The sequence below is a fragment of the Nilaparvata lugens genome, chromosome 2 (genome assembly GCF_014356525.2).
Source record: "Nilaparvata lugens isolate BPH chromosome 2, ASM1435652v1, whole genome shotgun sequence".
Lineage (NCBI taxonomy): Eukaryota > Metazoa > Arthropoda > Insecta > Hemiptera > Delphacidae > Nilaparvata > Nilaparvata lugens.
Genome location: NC_052505.1, coordinates 92028598 through 92051982, shown reverse-complemented (window position 1 = coordinate 92051982; position 23385 = coordinate 92028598). Strand labels below are relative to the sequence as shown.

Here is a 23385-nt window from a genome sequence, read left to right as displayed (position 1 = left end):
AAAAAATAGTCATGTTCATTTTCTCGATTAAACAGTTTCCTTGATAAAATATAATATATATGTGAATATTAAGGGGTTTTTCAATTTGATCTTTTTGCTTTCTCTGATGCAAATATAATACTATTATTTTTGAATCTATTGTTCAATACCTACGGTACTATAATTATAGTTAAATAATGTAAATATAGTGATGAGGACATCATAATAGATGAATTGGCCTTCTTCAGATTGAGTGGAAATCAATTTCATGACTTTTCCATCTGGGTTAATTATTGTTCAGTCATTAATCATCACACACATTACGAATGAAATAATTGATTATTTTAATTTATCAAACCTTGTAAACTTTCATACCAGATACCCTGGTAGCATTTAGCATACTTACGGTATATACTGATGCAGATTTCTGTAAATAGGGTTTAAAAATGAAACATTTATAAAGTTGCATTGTTAGGGTCTGATATAAAACGATTTCTATGTGTGTGCCTAGTAGAGATTCTAATTAAAGAGGAGTTCAGAAAGTTATTGAGTCATAATAATGTAGACAGCTATTTTAACAGTAGGAGTGGCGAATATAGTTGAATAGAAGTGTAGTTACTACTACTAAAATAATTATAAATTCATTATTAATTACCTATAATTAATTATTATTATAACCTTTACGTAATACAATACATTACTATTACTGTATGATAATGGATTTTTCTTCTGGTGCATTTGTTAAAAACAGAGGAGTAATATATATTTATGATGATAATTGATTTGAACATTCCATTGTTTATCAAACGCTGCCAAAATGTTTAGTTCAAACAATTTTAATACGGAAATACATCTAATTCAGATAAGTGAAAATCAATATTCGTGGTACTTTTCAACACAAGATTCAGAAAATTTTGTACTACTCACATTGAACGGGTGCAAGTATTCACAAACACTCCAGTTTAAATTATTAATTTGAATTTTGTTTAAACCCAACTTTGAATTCTTAATCCACCCTGGAGACACGAGTAGTGGGTTTAAATTTTGGAACACCTCTAACAATTTCAGTTATGAATTAACTAGAATTTAACCTAAACCTGATGAAATGTTTATTTTTAACATATACAATAACTACTCTGATTTCAGTTACAAATTTGACTTGAACTGTAGCAAATGTGATTCTAACAGTTGAAAATTTTAATATAAATACACTACAACTATTGAAATGGAATATGAAGCTACAAAAATGACTCAAACAGAGCACTAATAGAACAGCTCAAACTTACAAAACTTCTAATTTTTTTTAAATACAAAAATGAATAAAACTTCTACTGGGTCATACACAGTTTACTTCATGAAAGTGTTATATAAATATAATTATATGAGTGATACTAGATCTCTATAATATTTCTCAATTCCTACACTTGCAGTCGGAAATTTAACAATTAAAAATGAAAATTGCTGACAACATGTTATTGGATTGTTAGTAAAGAATAAATAATTCATGATTATGTAAAATAGTTGAGAAATTTTTCACCATCCTCTCCGTATTTTGTAACATCACAATATGATTATAATAATATGAATATATTATAAATATATACATAAGATATATTATTTTCATTTGTAAAATTGTATGAACCAATACATTAATTAAATAATTTTGATTAGGTAGACGGTGTTGATCATTTTTCCTTCTCCTTTTAATAGATAATGAATAGAATAGATTGTTTTTATTTCACAATAAAAAGACAAATAAAATACAATATTAGCTTTTGTTCAAAAAATTTAAGAAGTTGTAATAATAAACAATAGATAATTTATTCCATTAAATCAAAATTAATATTTTCCAATTTATTACGATATTCTGTGCATTCACATCAACGGTAAACTGTGGGTACACTGACAGTATTAGAATGTATAGTACAGTATTAATGTTGGGAGTTCCTACTCTCAGCAAGAACGCTAATATTCAAAAGTTGATAAAATATGAGAAATAATTCATGAGGACTCATATCCAGTATTTAAAATACTCTCCATTGCTTTCATTTCTAGTCTCATTTTATTGTCCTCTATAATGTTATTTTTGCCTTGATTTGAAGCTGATAATAATACTAATATAATAATAAATAGGTATTATAATATTATATAAAATATAATATGGAGTGACCTGGCTGGCTCAGGTCTGGTGTCAAGAGTTTTCAGGTCACACCTAAACAATTTAGGGCCTCTGACATCACCTCTAACGACTGCTCTTCAGAGAGCCGCGACCTACGGCTTGAATTTGAAGAATTTATAATTTTTCTGTATTTTCTCAATTCAAATAAACAATTCGCGTTCATAAAAGATGATGGGTTTCCATCGAAATATAAACCAGGTTATAAATAAGGTAACTAAGGTACAAAGTATAAATAAAACTAACTGCATATGAATATAAAAATCTGTACATTCGAGGTATAAAATCATTTACATAAATCAAAACTGATTTTTGAATAGATAAAACCATAGAGTAAAGATACTGTTTATGATATCTATAAATTTGTAGGGATACTATTTATCTGTCTATGATAAAACTGAGAGCTAGATTTTGATAATGGGAATTTGATTAACTTATTGCAATATAGAAGCATTCACTCTCCCTTATTCAGTTAAATTTAGGTATTCAGTTAAGCCCCGCAAACACACATCGATATTTTTGTTCGTATGATATTTTGCCGTCTTTATGAATTCCATCAGATTAAACGGAACTTGTCAAAAATAATTTGTTTAATCTAATACAATAATAATAAGGACTGCAAAATATCGTACGAACAAAAATCGATGTGTGTGCAGGGTTTTACTCGTCTCGCACGCATTTTATTTATCCATTTACAATGCAAATGACACTAATGTTATAACATTGGTAGATAAAATAATAAGGTAGTCCTTGTGCTATTTTTCTTCCAAATTTATAGGTGACAAAGTCCAAGATAAGGTTAGAATTTTACGCGTGTAAAATGTTTCTAAAATTTTAGTCCAAAATAAACATGAAAATTATAAATTGTGAATTTAGATATTAATAAATTGATTGGAAATATTTCACTCAATTAGCACTTGTAACGAATGATATTTAGCTATTCAAGAAAATTTGGAACTATTGAAGAAACACAAACTTGTAAACACTAAATTTTCTTCCAAGAGTTGAAGTATGATGATCATTATAAAGCCCGGGCCAAACTTATCATACAGCTTTCCGATTTTACTCCAATGATAACGACCTGGAATGGTGCATGCCACTCAGTCAGTCATGACATGACTGTGACACACATTGTGATCTCTATCATACACAAATATCGGACATGAGTGGGATCGGAAGGCTGCATGATGAGTGTGGCTCAGGCTTATCTCACAATGTGGAGTGAACAACATTTTTTCATTCCATAACCCCTTATGTATAAGATGGTGGGGTGGAAGAGAAGGAGAAGAAAGAGAAGGAAAAGGAACCGATAATAAAGCTGAAAAAGAAGGAGGAGATGGTGAAGGATAAAAATGTGGAGGAGGATTATGAGGAGGAGGAGGAGAAGGAGGAGGAGGATGGAGAAGAAGGTGGAGAAGGAGGAGGAGTGGGAGTGGGATAAAGTAGGAAAAGGAGAAAGATAAGGAGGAGGAGAAGGAAAGAAGGGTAGAGCAGAAGAAGGAGCAGGAGAAGTGGAAGAGGAAGAAGAAGAAGAAGTTGTTGGAAATAGATAAATCTTTCAAATATTGTATGTATATGAATATTGTATATTCGAATATGATTATTCTGGATCTTCCAGATGGCTGAATTGATCCGATATCCTCGACATTATTAGAATTACAGACTATTTCTTGAAAAATCGTCTTTTTTGCCGCCATCTTGTTTTTCTATGATGACAAACATTTTTGAGATTTCCATCATGGATAATCTATTTCTACACATTATTACAAAGAGATTGGTACCATTCCCAGGTCTGTACCTTCAAGGAGTCATGAGTTACACGGTTTTCTAATTGTTGGGATTGGCATTTGGTGGAAAAAGCTTGTTTTCCGCTGCAAACAGTCTGTACTTTTCCCTCTTTTTTCGATGATGCTCCAGCCGTGGAGTATGGATTTACAGCCTCCAACCAGATGTCATTTTAAAGCTTTGGAAATATACTAGCACACTGTGTATGTCTACTGAGAATACATTTACAGGGTGGAAAGTGAAATATTGTCCCCGGAAAATGTATGTTTTAAGTTTTTGAAGTTGAATAAATCTTGAAAAGAGTGGTTGAAATGAGTCGCTTCTCTCGAACATCATAGTTTGGTTAATTCTGAGCACTTTGGTGGTAAAAACAATCTGACATTTCTCACAATAACTAAAAAGCAAACAATATAAAGAATTTATGTCAATAATGGCCGCCATCTTAAAGTTTTCAGTATTGTCGAATATTTTCGTTGTTTTCATCATCAATATTTCTATTTGACTTGTTATAACGGAGAGATTGAGACCATTTGCAAGTCTTTATCTTGAAGTAGTCATGAAAAAATCGATTTCATAGTTCTACCTTGTTAGGTACCTCATGCCTATGGAAAAACGCTCCAGAAACCGTGCAGGGTTTTCTTTGGAGGGCGCTGGAGAACTTATTTCTTGACGTGCAGCGCATTAAGATATATTGTTCCGAAGTTAAAAAAACGCTCTAAATTTCATAGATTTAAAATTTCTCTGTATCTCTTGTACGAAAAAAGTTATAATGGAATGAAATATGAAAAAAAATAGAAAAAACGTTTTTTTTTGGGTTTGTGAAGGTTATAATTAAAAAATATGCGTTTTAGTGGAAAATTTCAATAACAAAAATTGTAGACGAAGGTTTTTAAAATATTTTTGTCTAGAAAAACGGTTGAATATCTTGAACGGTCATTGAAATACAAGCGATATAGCAAAACCCTGAAAATTTTGGCGGCAATCTTGTTTCCGAAGTGATTGCCTGTGATTTCGACTTATCATCATCATCACGATCCTTATTATGCTAGACCTAACAAAGAAATTGAGACATCTTCTATGGCTGTTACCCAAAATGACCACGGAATGACATTTGCGCACGGACTATCACGTCTTATTCATGATTCCAAAATGTTGGGTGAAATTGTAGATTTATCTGAAATGTTTGGATATAAAGGCTATTAGATGAAGTGTTGGTTGGGCGAAGTGGTTTCACGTCTTTTTCACGATTCTAAAATATTGGGTGAAATTGTAGATTGGGTCTGTTGACATTTTGTACTTGTATACATAACCTAAAAATTGTAAAAACATAATCTCCTGAAGTCCTGATCTGTGTATTCATTTGTCTATAAAATATAGTTTATTGTATTTATTAATTTTAATAATCGTATTATATCTAATTTCATTCCCCAAATATTTAGACTTGCCTCCTCAGTAGTATCCATACATTCTAAATGTATTTTTGTCTACTTTCAACAAAAGTGATTGTACTTTATAAACCCTGTAATTTTATTCTTCAACTATGATCATAAGAGTAGTATTTGCAGCAATAATTGTGTTCTCATCAATTCTACTCTCAGACGAAACAACCGTGCCTTATCTAACTGATTGCAGTAAGCTGAGACTCGGTCAATACATCTGTCCTCATCCAGATTATGAATTCATTGATCCAAAAACACAGCAACCAAAAGGTTGTACAAAAGAAAACAAGGCAAAAGGTCAGTAATTATCTATCATTATTATCTTATTAGAATATTAGATTATTTAATGAATAGACTACTTTATAATCACTTTTGAACAACTAAATTACAACATAGGAATCAGTTACCTGACTGATATAACGTAATTTAGTTGTTCAAAAGTGATTATTAACAAGCAGTTCGTAATGGAAACAAACATTGATGAATACTTTATACTTGCGATTATTTATGGTGCTTGTAACGCATTCCTTAATTATTCTTACCACTGCGTTGTCACTTTTTAAGTAATTTTTAAGTTGATCATTTATATGAATAATATGTCATTTTGTTCCATTCCAGTTTATTGTAAAGCGGCAGATGGCATCATTTGTACCAAATCAAACAATTCAACATTTCAAAAGGATATTCCATGCAAATGGACGTGAGTATTCCTTTTCATTAGTCAAAAATTTTAGTGAGTAAGGATGATTTTCGCAAGTGCTTACAAATGTCGACGAGTGCGAGAGTATGGCCATGCACGCCAAGTCATACAAATGTCGACGAGCGCGAGAGTGTGGCCATGCACGCCAAGTCATACAAATGTCCACGAGTGCGAGAGTGTGGCCATGCACGCCAAGTCATACAAATGTCGACGAGCGCAAGAGTGTGGATGGCTGCTTTGCTCGTCTTCATTTGTATGCACTTGTCAAGAGTGTGAATGTGGCACTATTCGCTCCGATTCTTGTCGAGACGAGGTGAGCGTAGGCCAGCTAAGCAAAGGCTAGTGGCCAGCCGAGCAGAGCATCCACAAATGGTCACATTGCAGTGTGGATGAGAAAACCTACATGGGAAGCTGGTAAGCTTGGCCAGCGACTTGGCGAGATTGTAGACAAGGGGATTGTCAAGCCTCACGAAGCGTTTTTTCTTGCTTTTTCAGACGAGTCAAAAGAGCAGAAGAGCTTCTCCGATTGGCTGATTATCATCTGATTCCCGAACGCCAAACCTAGCCAAATTTTGATAGATAAGCGCCAAACCTTGGAAAGTTTCCTGCCTGCCGACTCGTCTGAAAACGCAAGAAAAAACGCTTCGTGTGGCTTGACCCTAGTTTCTCCCCTAGGATCCGCTAGTCCACAATCCTTCCCTCTCGGAGTTCATAGAACTCTTGATACTTGTACTTATCCCACTGGAAACGCTGCTGCGTCGTGGTCGTCACTCTTTAGAGCTCTGTGAACTCTCTGAACTCCTCCTCCAGAATTATCACAAATATAACTCTTTAATTGACCGAGCGAAGTGAGGTCTAAGATTCAAGTCGCCGGTTTGGCATTTCTCTTTATGTTTAAATGTTTCGCATTTACAGCGAAACGCAGAAATAGATTTTCATGAAATTTGACAGGTATGTTCCTTTTTGAATTTCGCGTCGACGTATATATAAGGTTTTTTAAATTTTGCATTTTAAGGATAATACAAAAAGAAAAGGAGTTTCCTTCAAACACCAATATTACCGTAAAAATCAGACTATAGAATTATTCATCATAAATTAGATAATAAGTTCAGAAAATATTCACATTTTTAATCAATATCACTTATGTATTTCATTTTCTGATATGCATGATATTGATTAATAATGTGAATATCTTCTGAACGGTTTGAGATATCGATATGCGGTTTTTGCCATTCATTTTTTCTTGAAATTTCGTATCGAAATCATGTATCGCATGACAACCTTCCTATTTAAAATAATAAAGTTTCATTCAATATGGCGGATCCAAGATGGTGGACCATATTTTTAAAGTCATAGTAAAGTAGTATTTTCAATTTGAGTAGGATCCCCAATCACACCCACCGTCAAATAACCTTTGTGTATGAGATATTAAGCCGTTCTCGAACTTTTTACCCAGCTGTATAATATGCACAATTCCTTCAATCGAATCCCGACATTGTCTCCTGAAATTCCTTTAAGCGAGCTGGCAGTAAATTATACAAACGAATACCCGAACTCCTTACTCATACATGGTTGTTTGGTGTGTGTTTTCAACACTTACATTGGCGTAGATAGCTGTTTGAGATTGGGGGGGACGTACTTGGGTGCTTGTCCCCCAGTCGAGGAGGGGGGTCTGGGGGGTGCCCCCAGTGAAGATTTTTTTCGAAAAATGGCTTATTAAAATGATGGTTTTTGAAGCATATTTCACTTCAAATCCATTTTAAATCCTCTTATTTGGCAGTGGTAAATTAGTGGGTAAATAAAATTAATACAATTCTGAGTTGATGGTTTCAAGTTTTACTAAATAAAATTAATTATTTACAAAAAAAAAAATAGCATAATAAAACAGCATTATAGTGAGGACCACGTTATAATGACAGTATGTGATCAACTTTGGTTTTGTATCCTTGTCTATCATTCGACAAAGCCGGTAGTAGCCTACTATCCTTTTATAGGTCCACAACGATGCCAATTATGTTTTTGACAGTGTAGAAGTAAAATTAATTAATTCAGAGAATCGGCATCGCTATTTTTCTATTTTTATCCACTGCCATTATAACGTGGACCTCACTATAGTTGTATTGTTTGTTTTGATTACAAACCAAAGCAGGATAGCTAAATAACCATAAAAAGTTCTCCACTCACAAACCATACAAAGCTGTAATTTTTACTTAATAGCTAAAACTGTGTTGCACAGTTAATTTAAAAATTAATTGTGAATTCTCATGAGTAAAATTACAGTTTTCAAAACAAAGTCTTGAATCTTTCTAAAAAACAAATAAATTCATGAATCTCTGAAAAATAATTTTTTTATAAAAAAATATATTATTTTATATATAATTTATTTTTTATAAAAATAAATAATAATTTATTTTTCCTCCACCTACTATCAAAAGTCTCATTTTACACCTGGAATCGAATACTAAAGTACTACTTTTCCTCCCATGGGACTAAAAATAATTCCCAGCGGGAAAAGTGATCACTTTTACTCCCAAGGGAGTAAAAATAAACCCATAAGATTAACATGGGAAGAAGTCCGACAACGCCGCGATTGAAGAATGAGGAATGTGGCAACACTGTCGTGGTCGGTAGAGGAAAAGTAAAAGAGCTCTATTTCGATTAGGTTATGTTCAACCGTTGGTGGATATGAAAAAGTACACACCTCTAATGACGTTAGAGGTGTGTACTTTTTCATATCCACCAACGGTTGAACATAACCTTACAATCGAAATAGAGCTGAAATAGTGTGAAAGCGTGAAGATGTAGTAAAATTATTCATTGTTATAGGTATTGGTGTAGGTGGAGGAAAAATGTTGTGTGCATCACGGGACTAAAGTACTTATTCTCCCTCAGGGAAATTGTCGCCCTCGGCTACGCCATCGGGCGACAACAGTTTCCCTCAGGGAGAAAAAGTTGCACTTTAGTCCCTAGATGCACAAATAACTATATTTATAATAAATGTATCTTCTAAATAAATCAAAACTTAAAAAGACTGTAACTCTTGTAACTGTCCTTGTTTGAAGAGAGTTTCAGATACAAAATACTTAGGTAACAATCGTAACATAATAGATGAGTGTGTTAGTGTGTGTTCGTGCATAATAATGATGTAGAATACTTTGTACACTGGTCACTCCTGTCATACATGCAAAAGACACTGTATAAATATTTCGTACAAAGCAAGTTTATTCCCAATTTACAAATAAACTAGTAAAAATGTGTTATCATAAAAACTTCAATATTTTTTTCCCGGGGACATAGCCTATACCATAAAATATTGGGGGGACGCGTCCCCCCCAGGATCTACGCCCATGAACATTCATGACTACTTCTGATCTGTGTTTCACTTGCTTTTAATCGAATTCAGATTTACTTTAGTTGTTTTGTGTCTTCGTGTCCCTGGGGGTCCAATGCCTACGTTATGGACTTGATGTAGCTATAATATCTGAGATGACTTCTGTATTTAGTTGACTAGCCTAGTGAATGATTTGCCTTCCTTATGAACTTCTCTCAAATTACTTCTGTATCTTGTTACTTCATGAGTTCCTTTATTTCCAGCAACGTTTACTCGTTTAAAATAGGTAAAATCTCTCAGATTACTTCTGAATCCAGTTGTCTATCGGTAGGGATTCATAAATTTGTTTGTTTTCAGGAACGGTTACTCGTTCGAAACGGCCCTGCTACTATCCATCTTCCTGGGCATGTTCGGCGCGGACAGGTTCTACCTGGGCTACCCGGCCATCGGCCTCCTCAAGTTCTGCACGCTGGGTTTCATGTTTTTGGGCCAGCTAGTAGACGTCATCCTCATCGCCACGCAGGTTGTGGGTCCGGCTGATGGATCCAACTACGTCATCCCTTACTACGGAGCTGGCATCCAAATGATCACTAGCAACAATTGTACCTACAGACTTACCCAGGATGAATATCTGCTGCATTGAATAACTGTGATTTCTACTGCATTGAATAACGGTTATTCATTCCCTATTACGGCGCTAGCATTCGATGATCACTAGCAACTATTGCACCTACAGACTTACCCAGGCTGCATTGAGTAACGGTGATTTCTGCTGCATTGAGTAACTGTGATTCTACTGCATTGAATAACGGTTATTCATTCCCTATTACGGCGCTGTCATTCGATGATCACTACCAACTATTGCACCTAAAGACTTACCCAGGCTGCATTGAGTAACGGTGATTTCTGCTGCATTGAGTAACGGTGATTTCTGCTGCATTGAGTAACGGTGATTTCTGCTGCATTGAGTAACTGTGATTTCTGCTGCATTGAGTAACGGTGATTTCTGCTGAATTGAGTAACGGAGATTTCTGCTGCATTGAGTAACAGTGATTTCTCCTGCATTGAGTAACTGTGATTTCTGATGCATTGAGTAACGGTGATTTCTGCTGCATTGAGTAACTGTGATTTCTGATGCAGTGATTAACGGTGATTTCTGCTGCATTGAGTAACTGTGATTTCTGATGCATTGAGTAACGGTGATTTCTGCTGCATTGAGTAACGGTGATTTCTGCTGAATTGAATAACGGTGATGGTTTCAACTGGTCAAACCTGGATTCCCTCATGTCAAGGAACGTGCCCGGTATAGTGAATTCGTATGGTTTCAATTCAACATCGTATAGCAAACATCAATGATCAAAAAATGTGTCATTAGGACTCATGGAATAGTTATTTGTGCAACTAGAGCGCAAAGTGACAGTTTGCTGCACCGAAAGAAACGTTTACGCCCAAGCCGTAGGCGAGGGCGGAATGGTTTCTTGAGTGCAGCAGAGGAACTTTGCGCACGTATTTCACATTTAATTTTTCCTACAGTTACCATTGAATATGAGTGGGTAATTATGGGTAAAATTCCCTGAAATCCATCAAATGTCTTTTTGTGAAATTTTATTATTAATAAATAAAATTGAATAATGTAGTAGTAAATGAATGAATGCGGCTGTGTGCTGAATGTGGTGGCTGTCATCCACTGTTGTACACGATGTCCTTGATATTATTATAACGTGCACCTCACTGTTACAAACTTAATTTTGATTTTGCTGCACTGGTGCTCCATATAACCCACCAACTATTTTGTGTTGCCATGTTGCAAAAAAGTTTTCCCGCACTAGAGCGGAAAAGTGATTCTTTGCGTTCTGTAATCAGTGCAGCAATGGCCACTTTTCAAGGTAACTGTAGGAAAATGATATTTTCACCGTGCCGAGCACTCACTCTGGGTATCCACCTTTTTGAAACGCATATTGATGCTGTGGAACCTCTCCATAATTATTGAGAAAATTGTTTACATAGTTAATTCCACTTTATTGGAATTCAATCGACTTGAAGTTGAAGCACATAATAATGTGGAATTTGGGACACAATAATCTGGGAAATAAATTGATTTTATTTACTATGTAATGAATTTTCTTGATTGAACTCGAGTTGACTAACTACCTGCTACATCAAATTGTGAATTATGTTCAAACAAATTTACTCAAGATCTGTGATAGTGATTTTAGTTTGAACTAATTGATGCTGGGTTACATCGAACTAGATTAATTTAGGGTGTGTGCACACAGAGAGCTGTCAGGCGTTCTGAGTTCTGTGGCCCACGTTCTTTGTAAGGACAAAATGGCGGTGGTCAATTACAAGCTAGAACGCTTGGATTCCTCAATAAATTCAAGATAAATTGAAGAAAATCGAGATTATTATCATACATTTAGCTAGTATCTCTGTTGTTTCAGTATCAATTCAATAATATGATAAGCTTCTCTCTCTCTCTCTCTCTCTCTCTCTCTCGGAACGCCTGACCATTCTCTGTATTGAACACACACCATTTTGGAACAGCTATTGATGTCGTGAAACCTGAGGTTACACATCTGATGTTGTATAAAAAGTAAGATCAAAATTGTAAATAACAACTATGTTAATTTTAACAAAATATAATGATAATAAATTGTTTTACATACATGTCGTATATTTGTGAACCCTTATATCTGCAGTCACAGAAGTCTTCAAGGAAATTGATAGCATATTAATTTGGATTTTTGTTAAATAATTATTATTATGTATAATGTTTATGAAATTGGATTGATCAAAAACTGTTAGAGATCCTTTTATTATGGCATTTCAATAATATTAGCACACTAAAAACAAAATTTTGAAGATTTGTAATTTTGATCTGAGATCTATAGGTTAAATCAGCTCTTGTATGCATAGTTCAAAGCTGTCTGAAATTCATAATAAATCACTACTAACACTGATCGATGATGTAGAAGTTGGTTTCAAAGCAGGGGAATGACTTCGGATGATGTTTATCCCTCCAGGGAATGTTTTACTCCAACAATTTACAAATATTTACTGTAGTAACTGTTGAAGTCCTCTCTGAAAACAAAGATAACAAAGATTAATTCAACAATTAAAATATACAAATTCATGAAAGAATAACAAGTTTTAGGCCCGGTTGCACAAAAGCCGGTTAAATTAATCACGGTTAAAAATTAACTGGCTTTTGTGCAACCCGGTTCTTGAAGTTTACTATAGTGCAACCTCGATATAGTTCACCCATTTAAAGGCCCAACCTCGATAAAATACACCCCGATTTAGTACATACTTCGTAATAGTACATTTTTTGAGCGGTCCCTTGCAATTTATCAGATCGAGATAGAATTTTTGAATAGAATCAAGGTGTTTTAGGCTAAGAATAGAAGTTCTGAATGACAAATCTAGAAGCTAACCTGTGGAGTAAGATACTAAGTTCCTCATGACATAACCTTATTACACTTTCATAAGTCATACACTAATTGACGTTAAATAACTTTATTAAGATTATTGAAACCAATATAAATACATGAAAACCCCCTTTAATTTTAAACTTTAAAATATTCCAGACAGCTAGTTTCGGTCTACTTTGACCATTTTAAAGTATACATATTAAACTTTAATATAAAAAACATTAGGTTTTATATCTTATTAAAGCAACACTTAGTTTAATTTTAATATTAAAACTTGAAAATGGCCAAAGTAGGCCCGAAACTAGTTGTTTGAATTTTTTTTAATAAAAGAGTACTTCATGTTTTTATTGACCGAGCGAAGTGAGGTCTAAGATTCAAGTCGACGGTTTGGCATTTCTCTTAATGTTTATATGTTGCGCGTTTATGGCGAAACGCGGTAATTCATTTTCATGAGATTTGACAGGTATGTTCCTTTTTAAATTGCGCGTCGACGTATGTACAAGGTTTTTGGAAATTTTGCATTTCAAGGATAATATAAAAAGGAAAAAGGAGCCTCCTTCATACGCCAATATTAGAGTAAAAATCAGACTATAGAATTATTCATCATAAATCAGCTGTCTAGTGGACTATTATACTGCCAGTTCAAAAACATCGAACATCTTGAAAATGTATCTTTCCATCAACGTTAGTAGACAGTTGACTATAATACTACCCGTTCAAAAACATCGAACATCTTGAAAATTTAATATCTTTCCATCAACGTTGTAAACAGTTGCAGCCAGACCTGATAACAGCACTCACACTCACATTCCGGGACGACACGTCACGGTACGATAGGACAGAAAGCTCTACGTTCATTTAGGATTTTTTCTAGACATTTTAAATTGATAAATTATTAAAATTTTTGAGAAAACATAACAGGTCAATGTAACTTACTGAGCGTGAGGTCTACTGTTCACAGAACTACTAGTATTTTATTATTATTTTCCTCCACCTACTGTCTAAAGTACTTACTTTACTCCCTGAAACCTAATACTAAAAGTGTCACTTTTTCGCTCTCGGTAATAAAAAAACAGAAAAACTCCCTACGGAGTAAAAGTGACTCCATTTAAATAACATGGGGAGCATCTCTATTTTGAAACTTACATTGTAATAGGTTAGAAGGTCTAAGCTCAGATGAGAAAGCATAATAGAGGTGTCTGTCATTGAGTCAAACTGAATTCAATACCACAACCAGAAATTTGATTAACTCATGAAATATATGTTTGTATGATAATTATTATATTCTTAATATTAGTAGACGATAAAAATTTATACAATTTTAAAAATATTATATTCTATTCAAAATACCAGCCAACAAATATTTTTGATCTGCAATTCAAATCTGAACCGCGTGATCTGGAGTCAGCTATTTTTGGTAGCTGCTCAGCTGATATAATTGTTACAACTTTTGCCGATAGATAGCGCAATCGGCAGTGCCAATCAGACGACCGGTTTTTAGGTTTAAGATTTAGGGTATGTTGTTAGGAATCATTGTCACCAATACGTAAATTATTAGAATGATTTTATTTGCAGTTTCTATAAAAAAATGTAGATGGAGGAAAAATGTTATGTACATCACGAGCGAAAAATACTTTTTCTCCCTCAGGAAAATTGCTGCCCTCGGCTTCGCCTCGGGCTTCAAACTTTTTCCCACAGGGAGAAAAAGTCGTACTTTTCACTCTAGATATACAAATAACTATTTTTTTTTTTACAATGAAGCATAGATCGGGAGAGAAAAACTAAGAATACCTTGTACTATTTCCCAAATTTAGGTAACTTCAAAAGTCCAAATGAGGTTATGTCTTCTAGATTCATTGTTTTTAATAACCGACGTATATCCTACAAGAATATTCCAACACAATTAAGTCATTTTAGGCTGAGAATGAAAGTTTTGAATGAAACACTTGGTAGCTAACCTGTACAGTATGTTACATAATTTGTCAACCCCCTCCTCGCGACCCAGTGAAGCAATAGTCTTCAACAGAACGGCAAGCAGTGCGGTGAACTCCTCATCCAAGCGAGCAATGTTCTGGCTGAAGCTCTGGTTCTGTTTTTCCAGTAGCGAATCTTCAACGCTCTGAAAGAATTCAAATCAAATCATCAAATTCATCATTGAATATACAGAGTGACACAGAATAACGGGAACTTTTTAAAACACCATAAAACATTAGTGGGTAGGGCAAAAATGATTTTATTCAAACCAATTTCAAGTTCAAGACTTGCCATTTGAGAAGTATTAATAACATCTATCACTTTTTGACAATATTACTTCTTTAAGATGGCTTCCTCCTGAACGAATACACTCTTGAAATCTGTGTTGACGATTCCTCATTGATCGCTGCAACATCTGCGTTTCCTGGTCCCATGATCTGTCCACCTGCGATTTTCTGTTTGTGGAGCTATCTCAAATCAACCGTTTTCACAACTTGACCAATAACTGTGGTTGAATCATAACAGACAATTCAAAATGAAATTAACAATATCCCAGCTGAAATGTTGCAGCAATCGTTCAGGAATCTCAACACAGATTGTGTTCGTGCAGGAGGAAACCATCTTGAAGAAGTAATTGTCAAAAATTGATAGACGTTATTAATAATTCTCAAATGACATTAATTCTCATCTTGAAGAAGTAATTGTCAAAAAGAGATAGACGCTATTAATAATTCTCAAATGGCAAGTCTTGAACTTGAAATTAGTTCGAATAAAATCATTTATGTCCTTCCCACTAATGTTTTATGACGTTTTCAAATGTTCCCGTTATTCTGGGTCACCCGGTACATATTAAAATTGCACAGAGTGAGCGGTCAGGCGATCATAGATCCAGAGTTGTTAAGAGGATTTAGAAATATACATTGCGAGGTGCTTCTAGTTGATAACTTTGATTTGTTTTCAATTTTTGGATCAAACATTTTCAATGTAGCTCAATATTTTACAGTTTCAACTGCTTAGTGCGAGTAATATTGTTATTGCTGATGAGGCGTACATGAGCTTTTTGCTTGTGCATGGTCAATGGAAAGTGCGAGGGTGATTTGATGAGATGATCAAACGTCCATGCCTACCGGCGGGATTCAAACCCGCGAGCAGGTAGCGCTAGCAGACTGAAGGGTACAACGACCTACTCCTAGTCATTACAGCAAAAATTTTAATACATCTTAATTCAAAGTTTCTTGTTTGTTAGTCGTGGCACTGAAAATTGGAAACAGAATCTATAGTGAAAGAAACTTGACCTTCTATTTGGAGAAGGAAGCATAGTGCCTATAGGTCCTCCCCCAATCATTTCAATCGATTGTTTATCAATAAATGCATATATCTTCTATTTCTATATACTCCTAAGACAGCTCTGAACGATCTCTGGATTTTATTAGAACACACACCCTTAAGTAATATTGAAATATTGTGAATATCTTCCACACTGTAGTAGGCCAACATATGAATTAATTTTCCTCAATTCTACTTTGAATTACTAGCTGCTAGGCAACGAATCAATTTGAACACTTATTTAATGACATGACAATCTAAAATAATTGTAGAAGTGTAGATGTTTTCACTATCAAGTCATTTACTTAATATTGAGACCGCTATGTTGTTGAATTAGTGTTCAAATTTGATGTGAATAATTATTGTAGAAGTGTAAATGTTTTCACTATCAAGTCATTTACTCAAAATTGAGACTGCTATGTTGCTGAGTTAGTGATCAAATTGATGTTACTTACGTGCGGTAGCAAAACTTTTTTTTTAAAGTGAATAAAACACTTTGTATGGATCACAAAGTTTGTATTTATTTTTTGTAATGAACACTTTTGTTTCGATTAGTTTTGAATATCAAATCAGGTAGGTGACGTTCCCCATCCTCCATTCACTAAGTAAACCGATTTCTGGCGTTTGCCATGACTCCTGCCAGCATTGAAGACGTTATGTTATCAATTTTTTCCCAGATATTGGTCTTCAAATCGAGTAGGGTCCTTGGACGGTTTACGTAAACATAGGATTTCTAAAACCCCCTATGTTTACGTATATTTAGGATTTCTAAAACCCCCTTGGAAAAAATTACAAGGGTTCATTTCGGGAGATCGGGTTGCCACTCCAAATCGCTCCTAATTGAAATGAGGTGTCCTGGAAAGTGTTCCCTCAATTGAAGTCATGTCCAGGAAGCTCCTGCACAATTGCCATCGGATGGAAATGAAGAATTCGTCTCACAGAACGATCGGAAAGTCTAAGAGCAGACGCATGTTTGCGCACAGAACGCTGTGGTGATCGCAACATTAAAACTCTCACTGCCTCAATGTTTTCAGCTGACCTAATGGGCCGAGGGACTTCAGTTTTTCGTCTTGTCGCACTTGCAGTTTGCTGAACGTAGTGACCCACGTAACAATTGATTTCCGGTCCGGGACAGTAGACAAAGGGGCTAAATTGAAGCGATTTCGAAATACGCAATTGGTTGTGATCACAGAAAATCCGCTCGAAAAATAAGTATCAACGGCAAATGCACGCTTCTCATTGTTCTAATGCATGATGGCGACTGAACATGTCGGGGAAAAAATTTATAGTCTGACTTCTCTAACAAGACCAAATTTTCTCTACTATGACAGCTGACTGAATGGCGTTCAACGGCCTAAAGGGAAGTTTTGCTGCCGCACCCAGTATACTTCATTATTTGAAATGAGTAGTTCACATGTAATCTATATATATAAAAGCGAAATGGCACTCACTCACTCACTCACTCGCATAACTAAAAATCTACCGGACCAAAAACGTTCAAATTTGGTAGGTATGTTCAGTTAGCCCTTTAGAGGCGCACTAAGAAATCTTTTTGGCAATATTTTAACTCTAAGGGTTGTTTTTAAGGGTTTAAAGTTCGTCTTTTAGCATGTATATTCTTCTTCTCCCAATCTCTTAATTATAATTGAAATTTTCATATCATATGTTACTATAGAACTATAATCTAGATAGAGTACCTCTTCGAAACAGTTGTTAACTGGCAACTAAATTAATAATTTTGTCAGGTTGGCATTGAGTTGAGTTGACTTTGTTAGGTTGGCACCAAGTTGAAGATTTAAATGCATTTATCGCGGAAAAATTGATTAAGCACTGCTACTTCAATCCTAGGAATATTATATTACTAGCAGTCAGGCTCGCTTCGCTCGCCATATCCGTTTAGCCAGCCGTTTAGTCTGGACCCCCGACTGGATTGTCCTAATATATGATGAAAAATGCAGGCGAGCGAAGCGAGCCTGCTGATCTCATTCTTGGATGATCCAGTCGGGGGTCCAGGGGGCGGAGCCCCCTGGCTAGACGGATATGGCGAGCGAAGCGAGCCTGACGGCTAGTTGCAACATAATTTTATTGGTCTAGTTAATTGATTAGTTCATGGAATTGCAAATATGAATTTTTGTAATGAAACCTTATTTGAAATTAGACTAGCATATAATTATAGTTGATACGCAGCCTATTAAATTTTATTCACACAAAATTGTTTATCAACTACTTTCGATGCATCTAATCGATGCTACAGTATCGAATTTATTGTAGATAGTATATCAAAATAATATATACAATATCACAAAGAAATACAGTGAGCACCTCCTCTAATCAACCTCCTCTAATAAGACAAATATTTACAAGACAAGTCGACCATATAAGAGTTATATCAGAGTAAATACCATGAGTAAATATCACTTATGAAGTGATAAAAATAACCTTTTTTGGACAATTTCCATCCAAATTTGGGAAAGGAACATCCCAATTATTCATAGTTTAGAATGATATTGTATCAATCAATGTATAAATGAATAAATGCTTATTATGTTACTAAAAAGCTGTTACTAGAAAAACTAGTAGATATTGTTCGAATAAAGTTTTGAGTCATCAAGTTATTAAATTGTTAAATATTGGAAACATTGATAGATATATATTATCGAGTAATTTGTTTACAGGTAAAAAAAAAAACATTAATTTGAAAAAATCTGAAATTGCAAGACAAGTATTCAAACTTGAAAAATACACAAATCTATAAAAAAGAGTATAGAGTTCTATGATTAAAAAAAAATTCATAAAACAAAAATAATTGCATACAAAACTATGTAAAAATTCAAGACTGAAATTACACAAAAACTAAGATTATTCAAGTATCACTAAAAATTAAATTGAAACTAAGTAGCATTAGAAACAACATCATAAAAATAAAACATAAAATATAGTATATGTAAAATATAATTGTTTTATGATTGATTTCCACAATAAATATAAAGCATCAACATTGTTCTAAAATGACCAACATTTATTCACCTTTTTTGTTCACTGAGTTCAACCAAATTTCATGCTATAAAACAAACATTACTATAAAAATGAAAGCTTATAAAACAATGAAACAAAGGGTAAGGGTAAGGGTAAGGGTCTAGCTAGCAGCATTCAATTATCTATTATTCTTCTAACTAAAACATAAAAGCCCAGTTGCACAAAAGCCTGTTGATTTTAATCATGATTAAATGCTACAAGAACCAATCAGAGAAGGCTTTTTTGAAAAGAAGGCTCCTCAGATTGGTTCTCGTGGCATTTAATCATGATTGATATTAAACAGGCTTTTGTGCAGCCGGCACTAAGCCCCTGTTGCACAGAAACCTGTTAAATTTCAACAGTGTGACTGATTCCAAGAGAACCAATCAGAGAAGCCTTCTTTTCAGAAAAAAACTTCTCTGATTGGTTCTTGTGGCATTTAATCATGATACAAATTCAACAGGCTTTTGTGCAACCGGGCCTGAATAGCTAAATAAAATAGGGTAGAAAAATGAATTGAAGTAGAATAAAACAATAACACTAGGATATGAGGAAGGGTCCAACTAGAAGCATTCATCTATTATCTATAATTATTATTCAAAAGTATCTATTTTTTTAGCAACTTATCTATGATCAATTCACCTCAAACTCAGAGTCTGAGACTTGTTCGGTGTCAGGACTGAGCATTGAAGTAAGTTCTGCATCCATGAAGTATTTCTGCATACGCTGTTCATTCATTGTTAGTGCCAGCATCAACACATAGTACTATGTTATTACAATAATTACTCATCCCTTCATTCATAATTCACAAGCTCCATTCGAGATATACAGGTTTCATTATCGAATAAATACACTAGGTTGGATAGAAAACAATATTATTGCCACCCTGGAAACTTTTCACAGAGAGGGACGTCAAACTCGACTTCATTTAACAAAGCAATAATTGTAACTATTTTTATAATAATTTTAGTTTAATAATTGTAAATAAGTATAGTAAACAGAGTGTTCCACAAAAGTATGATCACGCTGATTCAATTATCACTTAATTTACCCCTACATAACGTTTTTCTCATATTCTCATAGTATTTCTCATAGGAAATGTTTTTCTTGCTTTGAAAACAACATCGAAACTTGAAAAGATAGAGAAAAAACGGTTTGAAGTTTTTGATTAAACGTGGAAAATCATCCTTTTTGAACCCATAATATTACGTAACACTGAGTTTATCACTTTTTATGTACTTCATAATACAAAAGTATATCGTACTTTAGTAAAAACGGTAAATACATTATTAACTCCATAATGTGAAAAACCAAGTCTGTTCTTAGGAAAACATCCGTATCCCATAGATAACTCGCCATACCGGTTCTATAAAATAAACAGTTTTTACGCAAAATGGTCAGTCTTTGGCTCAACTCACACTTACGCGACTCAAGTCAAGAAGATACTTCGACTCTAGTCTCTTCTCGACGCCGCATGTGTTTTCAAATGGTGACACTCAGACCAGTCGATTCTAGTCTCCGCGACCTCACGACTGTGAGACTGAGTCGAGCGTCGACTCGACATGTTGGTCGAGCCTCGACTTGAGTTGCGTAGTACAGTGCATTTTTAATGAAATTGATGTTATGTTTGATGAAAGTGATTTTTTATCACTTTAGATAAGACAATATATTCATAATAATTATTATAAAATTTGTTACATTCCAAGTAGTGACGAATTAGGTCTTAAATTTTTAATAAAGTGAAATTGAAAAATGGAGTAGCATGGAACTGAAGTAGTGACAATGAGCATGGAAGTCGTAAGGTTTGAGAGACTGGAGTCGTACGATTTGAGTCGAGGTAGTGTGAGTTGAGACTTTATGTGAAATTTACCGATAAATCCAATAAACTAGTAAGCAGTATGTAACTGCAATTGCTACCAAGAAATTTAAAAATATTCTGAAAAAGTTTAAATATGGTTGGCTTGCTCATTTGGGTGTTTTTCTTCCAATGCAGATTGCAGGAAAATTTTCAAACAATCTCTCAAGAGCAAAAAATAATCTTTCCCTCTTATCTCCTTCGCTTCTATTTTTTCTTTCTTCATCTTCAAGTAGTTGATTACTTATTGTAGCTTTACTATCATGTTTGTTTCATTTTTCAGTAATATCTTATGATATTATTATGTTCAATAATAACTATAGAAATTACTATTCCACACGCTATGGTTAATCCAAAAGACTTCCTCAATACACCAGGCCTGAAGAAAAATCTCAACAAAAGGAAAAATCCTTACAGATTAGTCCATATGAAATATTTCTTTAATGTTGTTTTCCATCACGAACTGATTTCTATTACATCACTTTTTGCTATTACAAAATATCTCGACTATGTGTTCTTTTTATGAACTGCGCTACCTACCTACCTCATGCACAAGAAGGAGGTTACAAAGTCCATTTTTCAAGGATGGGGTGGACCCCTATTAGTTTCCCTGAAAGGAGACTCATGCCAGTTGATAGAGCTGATAAATAACTATACAGGGTATGAATTTGAAAAAAATCGGTCAAGTTATTTCTGAGAAAATCGTGAAAAACATGGTTTTTTAGTAATTATCCGCCATTTTTCTCAAGATTATTACGGAGCTCCTGCAATTTTCCCAGAAATGAGACTAATGCCAGTTGATAGAGCTTATAAATAGCTATCCATGGTATGAATTTGAAGAAAATCGTTACAGCTGTTTTCGAGAAAACCGTGAATTTTAGTGGGGTTTTTTAGTGATTATCCGCCATTTTTCTCAAGAATATTACAGAGCTCCTGCAATTTTCCCAGAAATGAGACTCATGTTAGTTGATAAGGCTTATAAATAGCTATCCATGGTATAAATTTGAAGAAAATTGTTAGAGCCGTTTTCGAGAAAACCGTGAAAAACATGGTCTTTTAGTAATTATCCGCCATTTATTCCGCCATTTTGAATTCAATTTTATTGAATTTCTTATTCAATAGAATCATCATAAGGACCTTAAGTTTAAAATTTCAAGTCAATCGGTTGATTAGGAATGGAGTTATTGTGTTCACAGACATACACACACACACACACACACACACACACACACACACACACACACACACACACACACACACACACACACACACACACACACAGACAACACCCAAAAATCATGTTTTTGGACTCAGGGGACTTTGAAACATATAGAAAACTTGAAATTAGGATACCTTAATTTTTTTTGGAAAGCAATACTTTCCTTACCTATGTTAGTAGGGCAAGGAAAGTAAAAAACGACTAGCAGTCAGATATTTTACAATAAACGAATTAGTCACTCACTGTGACAACGAGATCTTTCGGCAGGTCCGCCATCTTCCTAGTTGTCAACGATGGTGGACCTGCCGAAAGATCTCATTGTCACAGTGAGTTATTAATTCATTTATTGTAAAATATCCGACTGCTAGTGGTATTTTCTAATAGCAAAAAGTGATAAAATATTTCTTGAGGAAGTCCTTCGGATATTGTTACGAGTCAAGTCGTCACAATGGCTTTTATTGCCATTTCGGAATATAATCTATCATCGCCAAAGTCTGCCAAACTTGGCGAACCATCATAAGTTATATATGTGATTGATTGACATTGATTCAACATAATTATTTGGATTACGAAACAAATTAAATAACATATTCAATAGATAAATAGAATACCTGAATAAAGTCGCAGAACTCGAGGCAGACGTTCATGAGCCTACGAATGGTCTTCAGCAGAACTGGATTCATAAACATGCAGTCCTTGAGACAGCAGTTCAGGTAAGACCAATGTTCTGTCAGCACATCATCAATATTGCTCACCTTCAACAAATTTCACCAATGATAGGAATTAGTTTGATTTGAATAATGCTAGCAAGAATGTTATCCAATTCTCTCATGCTATAACAATTGTAATCTATAGATGATAGTATCTTACATGTACAGGAAGGGGCCTTTTGAAGGCGAGAATGATGTTTCTAGTCGAGGCGTTAGCCGAGACGGGAATTTCATTCGAGCACTGCAAAAGACATTCACGTCCAAGTAACGTACACTATTTTTTTCATAATAATAATACCGGGTGATTACAAATGAAATAGACAACTTCAATAGCCTGTACAAAATTAAACTGGTGTATTTCAACATAGTAAGTGATATAGGTTTGTAGGGAATTTCTTAAAGTTTATGTTGGTAGAACTGTTGCTGGCTATTGTTGGCTGCTCCG

General features: G+C 34.4%; 3 protein-coding genes across 7 annotated transcripts in view; 2 read left to right on the top strand and 1 right to left on the bottom strand.

Moving 5' to 3' along the window:
* Positions 1–23385, top strand: part of LOC111061043 (semaphorin-1A) — a 530166-nt gene that overhangs the window by 130738 nt on the left and 376043 nt on the right. The window lies entirely within an intron of this gene.
* Positions 5360–10914, top strand: LOC111048332 (TM2 domain-containing protein CG10795). 3 transcript variants are annotated; one of them, XM_039422112.1, is made up of 5 exons: positions 5360–5676; positions 5998–6079; positions 9768–10043; positions 10157–10181; positions 10294–10914. In XM_039422112.1, the coding sequence occupies exons 1-4, from the start codon at positions 5481–5483 to the stop codon at positions 10164–10166; spliced, it is 564 nt and encodes a 187-aa protein (XP_039278046.1). In that variant the 5' UTR covers positions 5360–5480; the 3' UTR covers positions 10167–10181; positions 10294–10914. The 3 variants fall into 3 exon arrangements, with proteins under 3 accessions (XP_039278046.1, XP_039278045.1, XP_039278044.1); XM_039422111.1 differs by lacking the exon at positions 10157–10181; XM_039422110.1 differs by lacking the exon at positions 10294–10914 and having other exon boundaries at positions 9768–10200.
* LOC111048326 (gamma-tubulin complex component 2) overlaps positions 11885–23385 on the bottom strand; it is a 40732-nt gene continuing 29231 nt past the window's right edge. Inside the window, exons 11-14 of one of the 2 annotated variants that reach the window (XM_039422104.1) lie at positions 22842–22985; positions 19799–19882; positions 14800–14960; positions 12179–12491 (exon numbers count right to left, since the gene is read on the bottom strand). In XM_039422104.1, the coding sequence (XP_039278038.1) occupies positions 12455–12491; positions 14800–14960; positions 19799–19882; positions 22842–22985 (426 nt within the window). In that variant the 3' untranslated portion in view covers positions 12179–12454. Of the gene's footprint in view, positions 12492–14799; positions 14961–19798; positions 19883–22841; positions 22986–23385 lie in introns of both variants that reach the window. The other variant, XM_039422105.1, reaches the window with a different exon arrangement.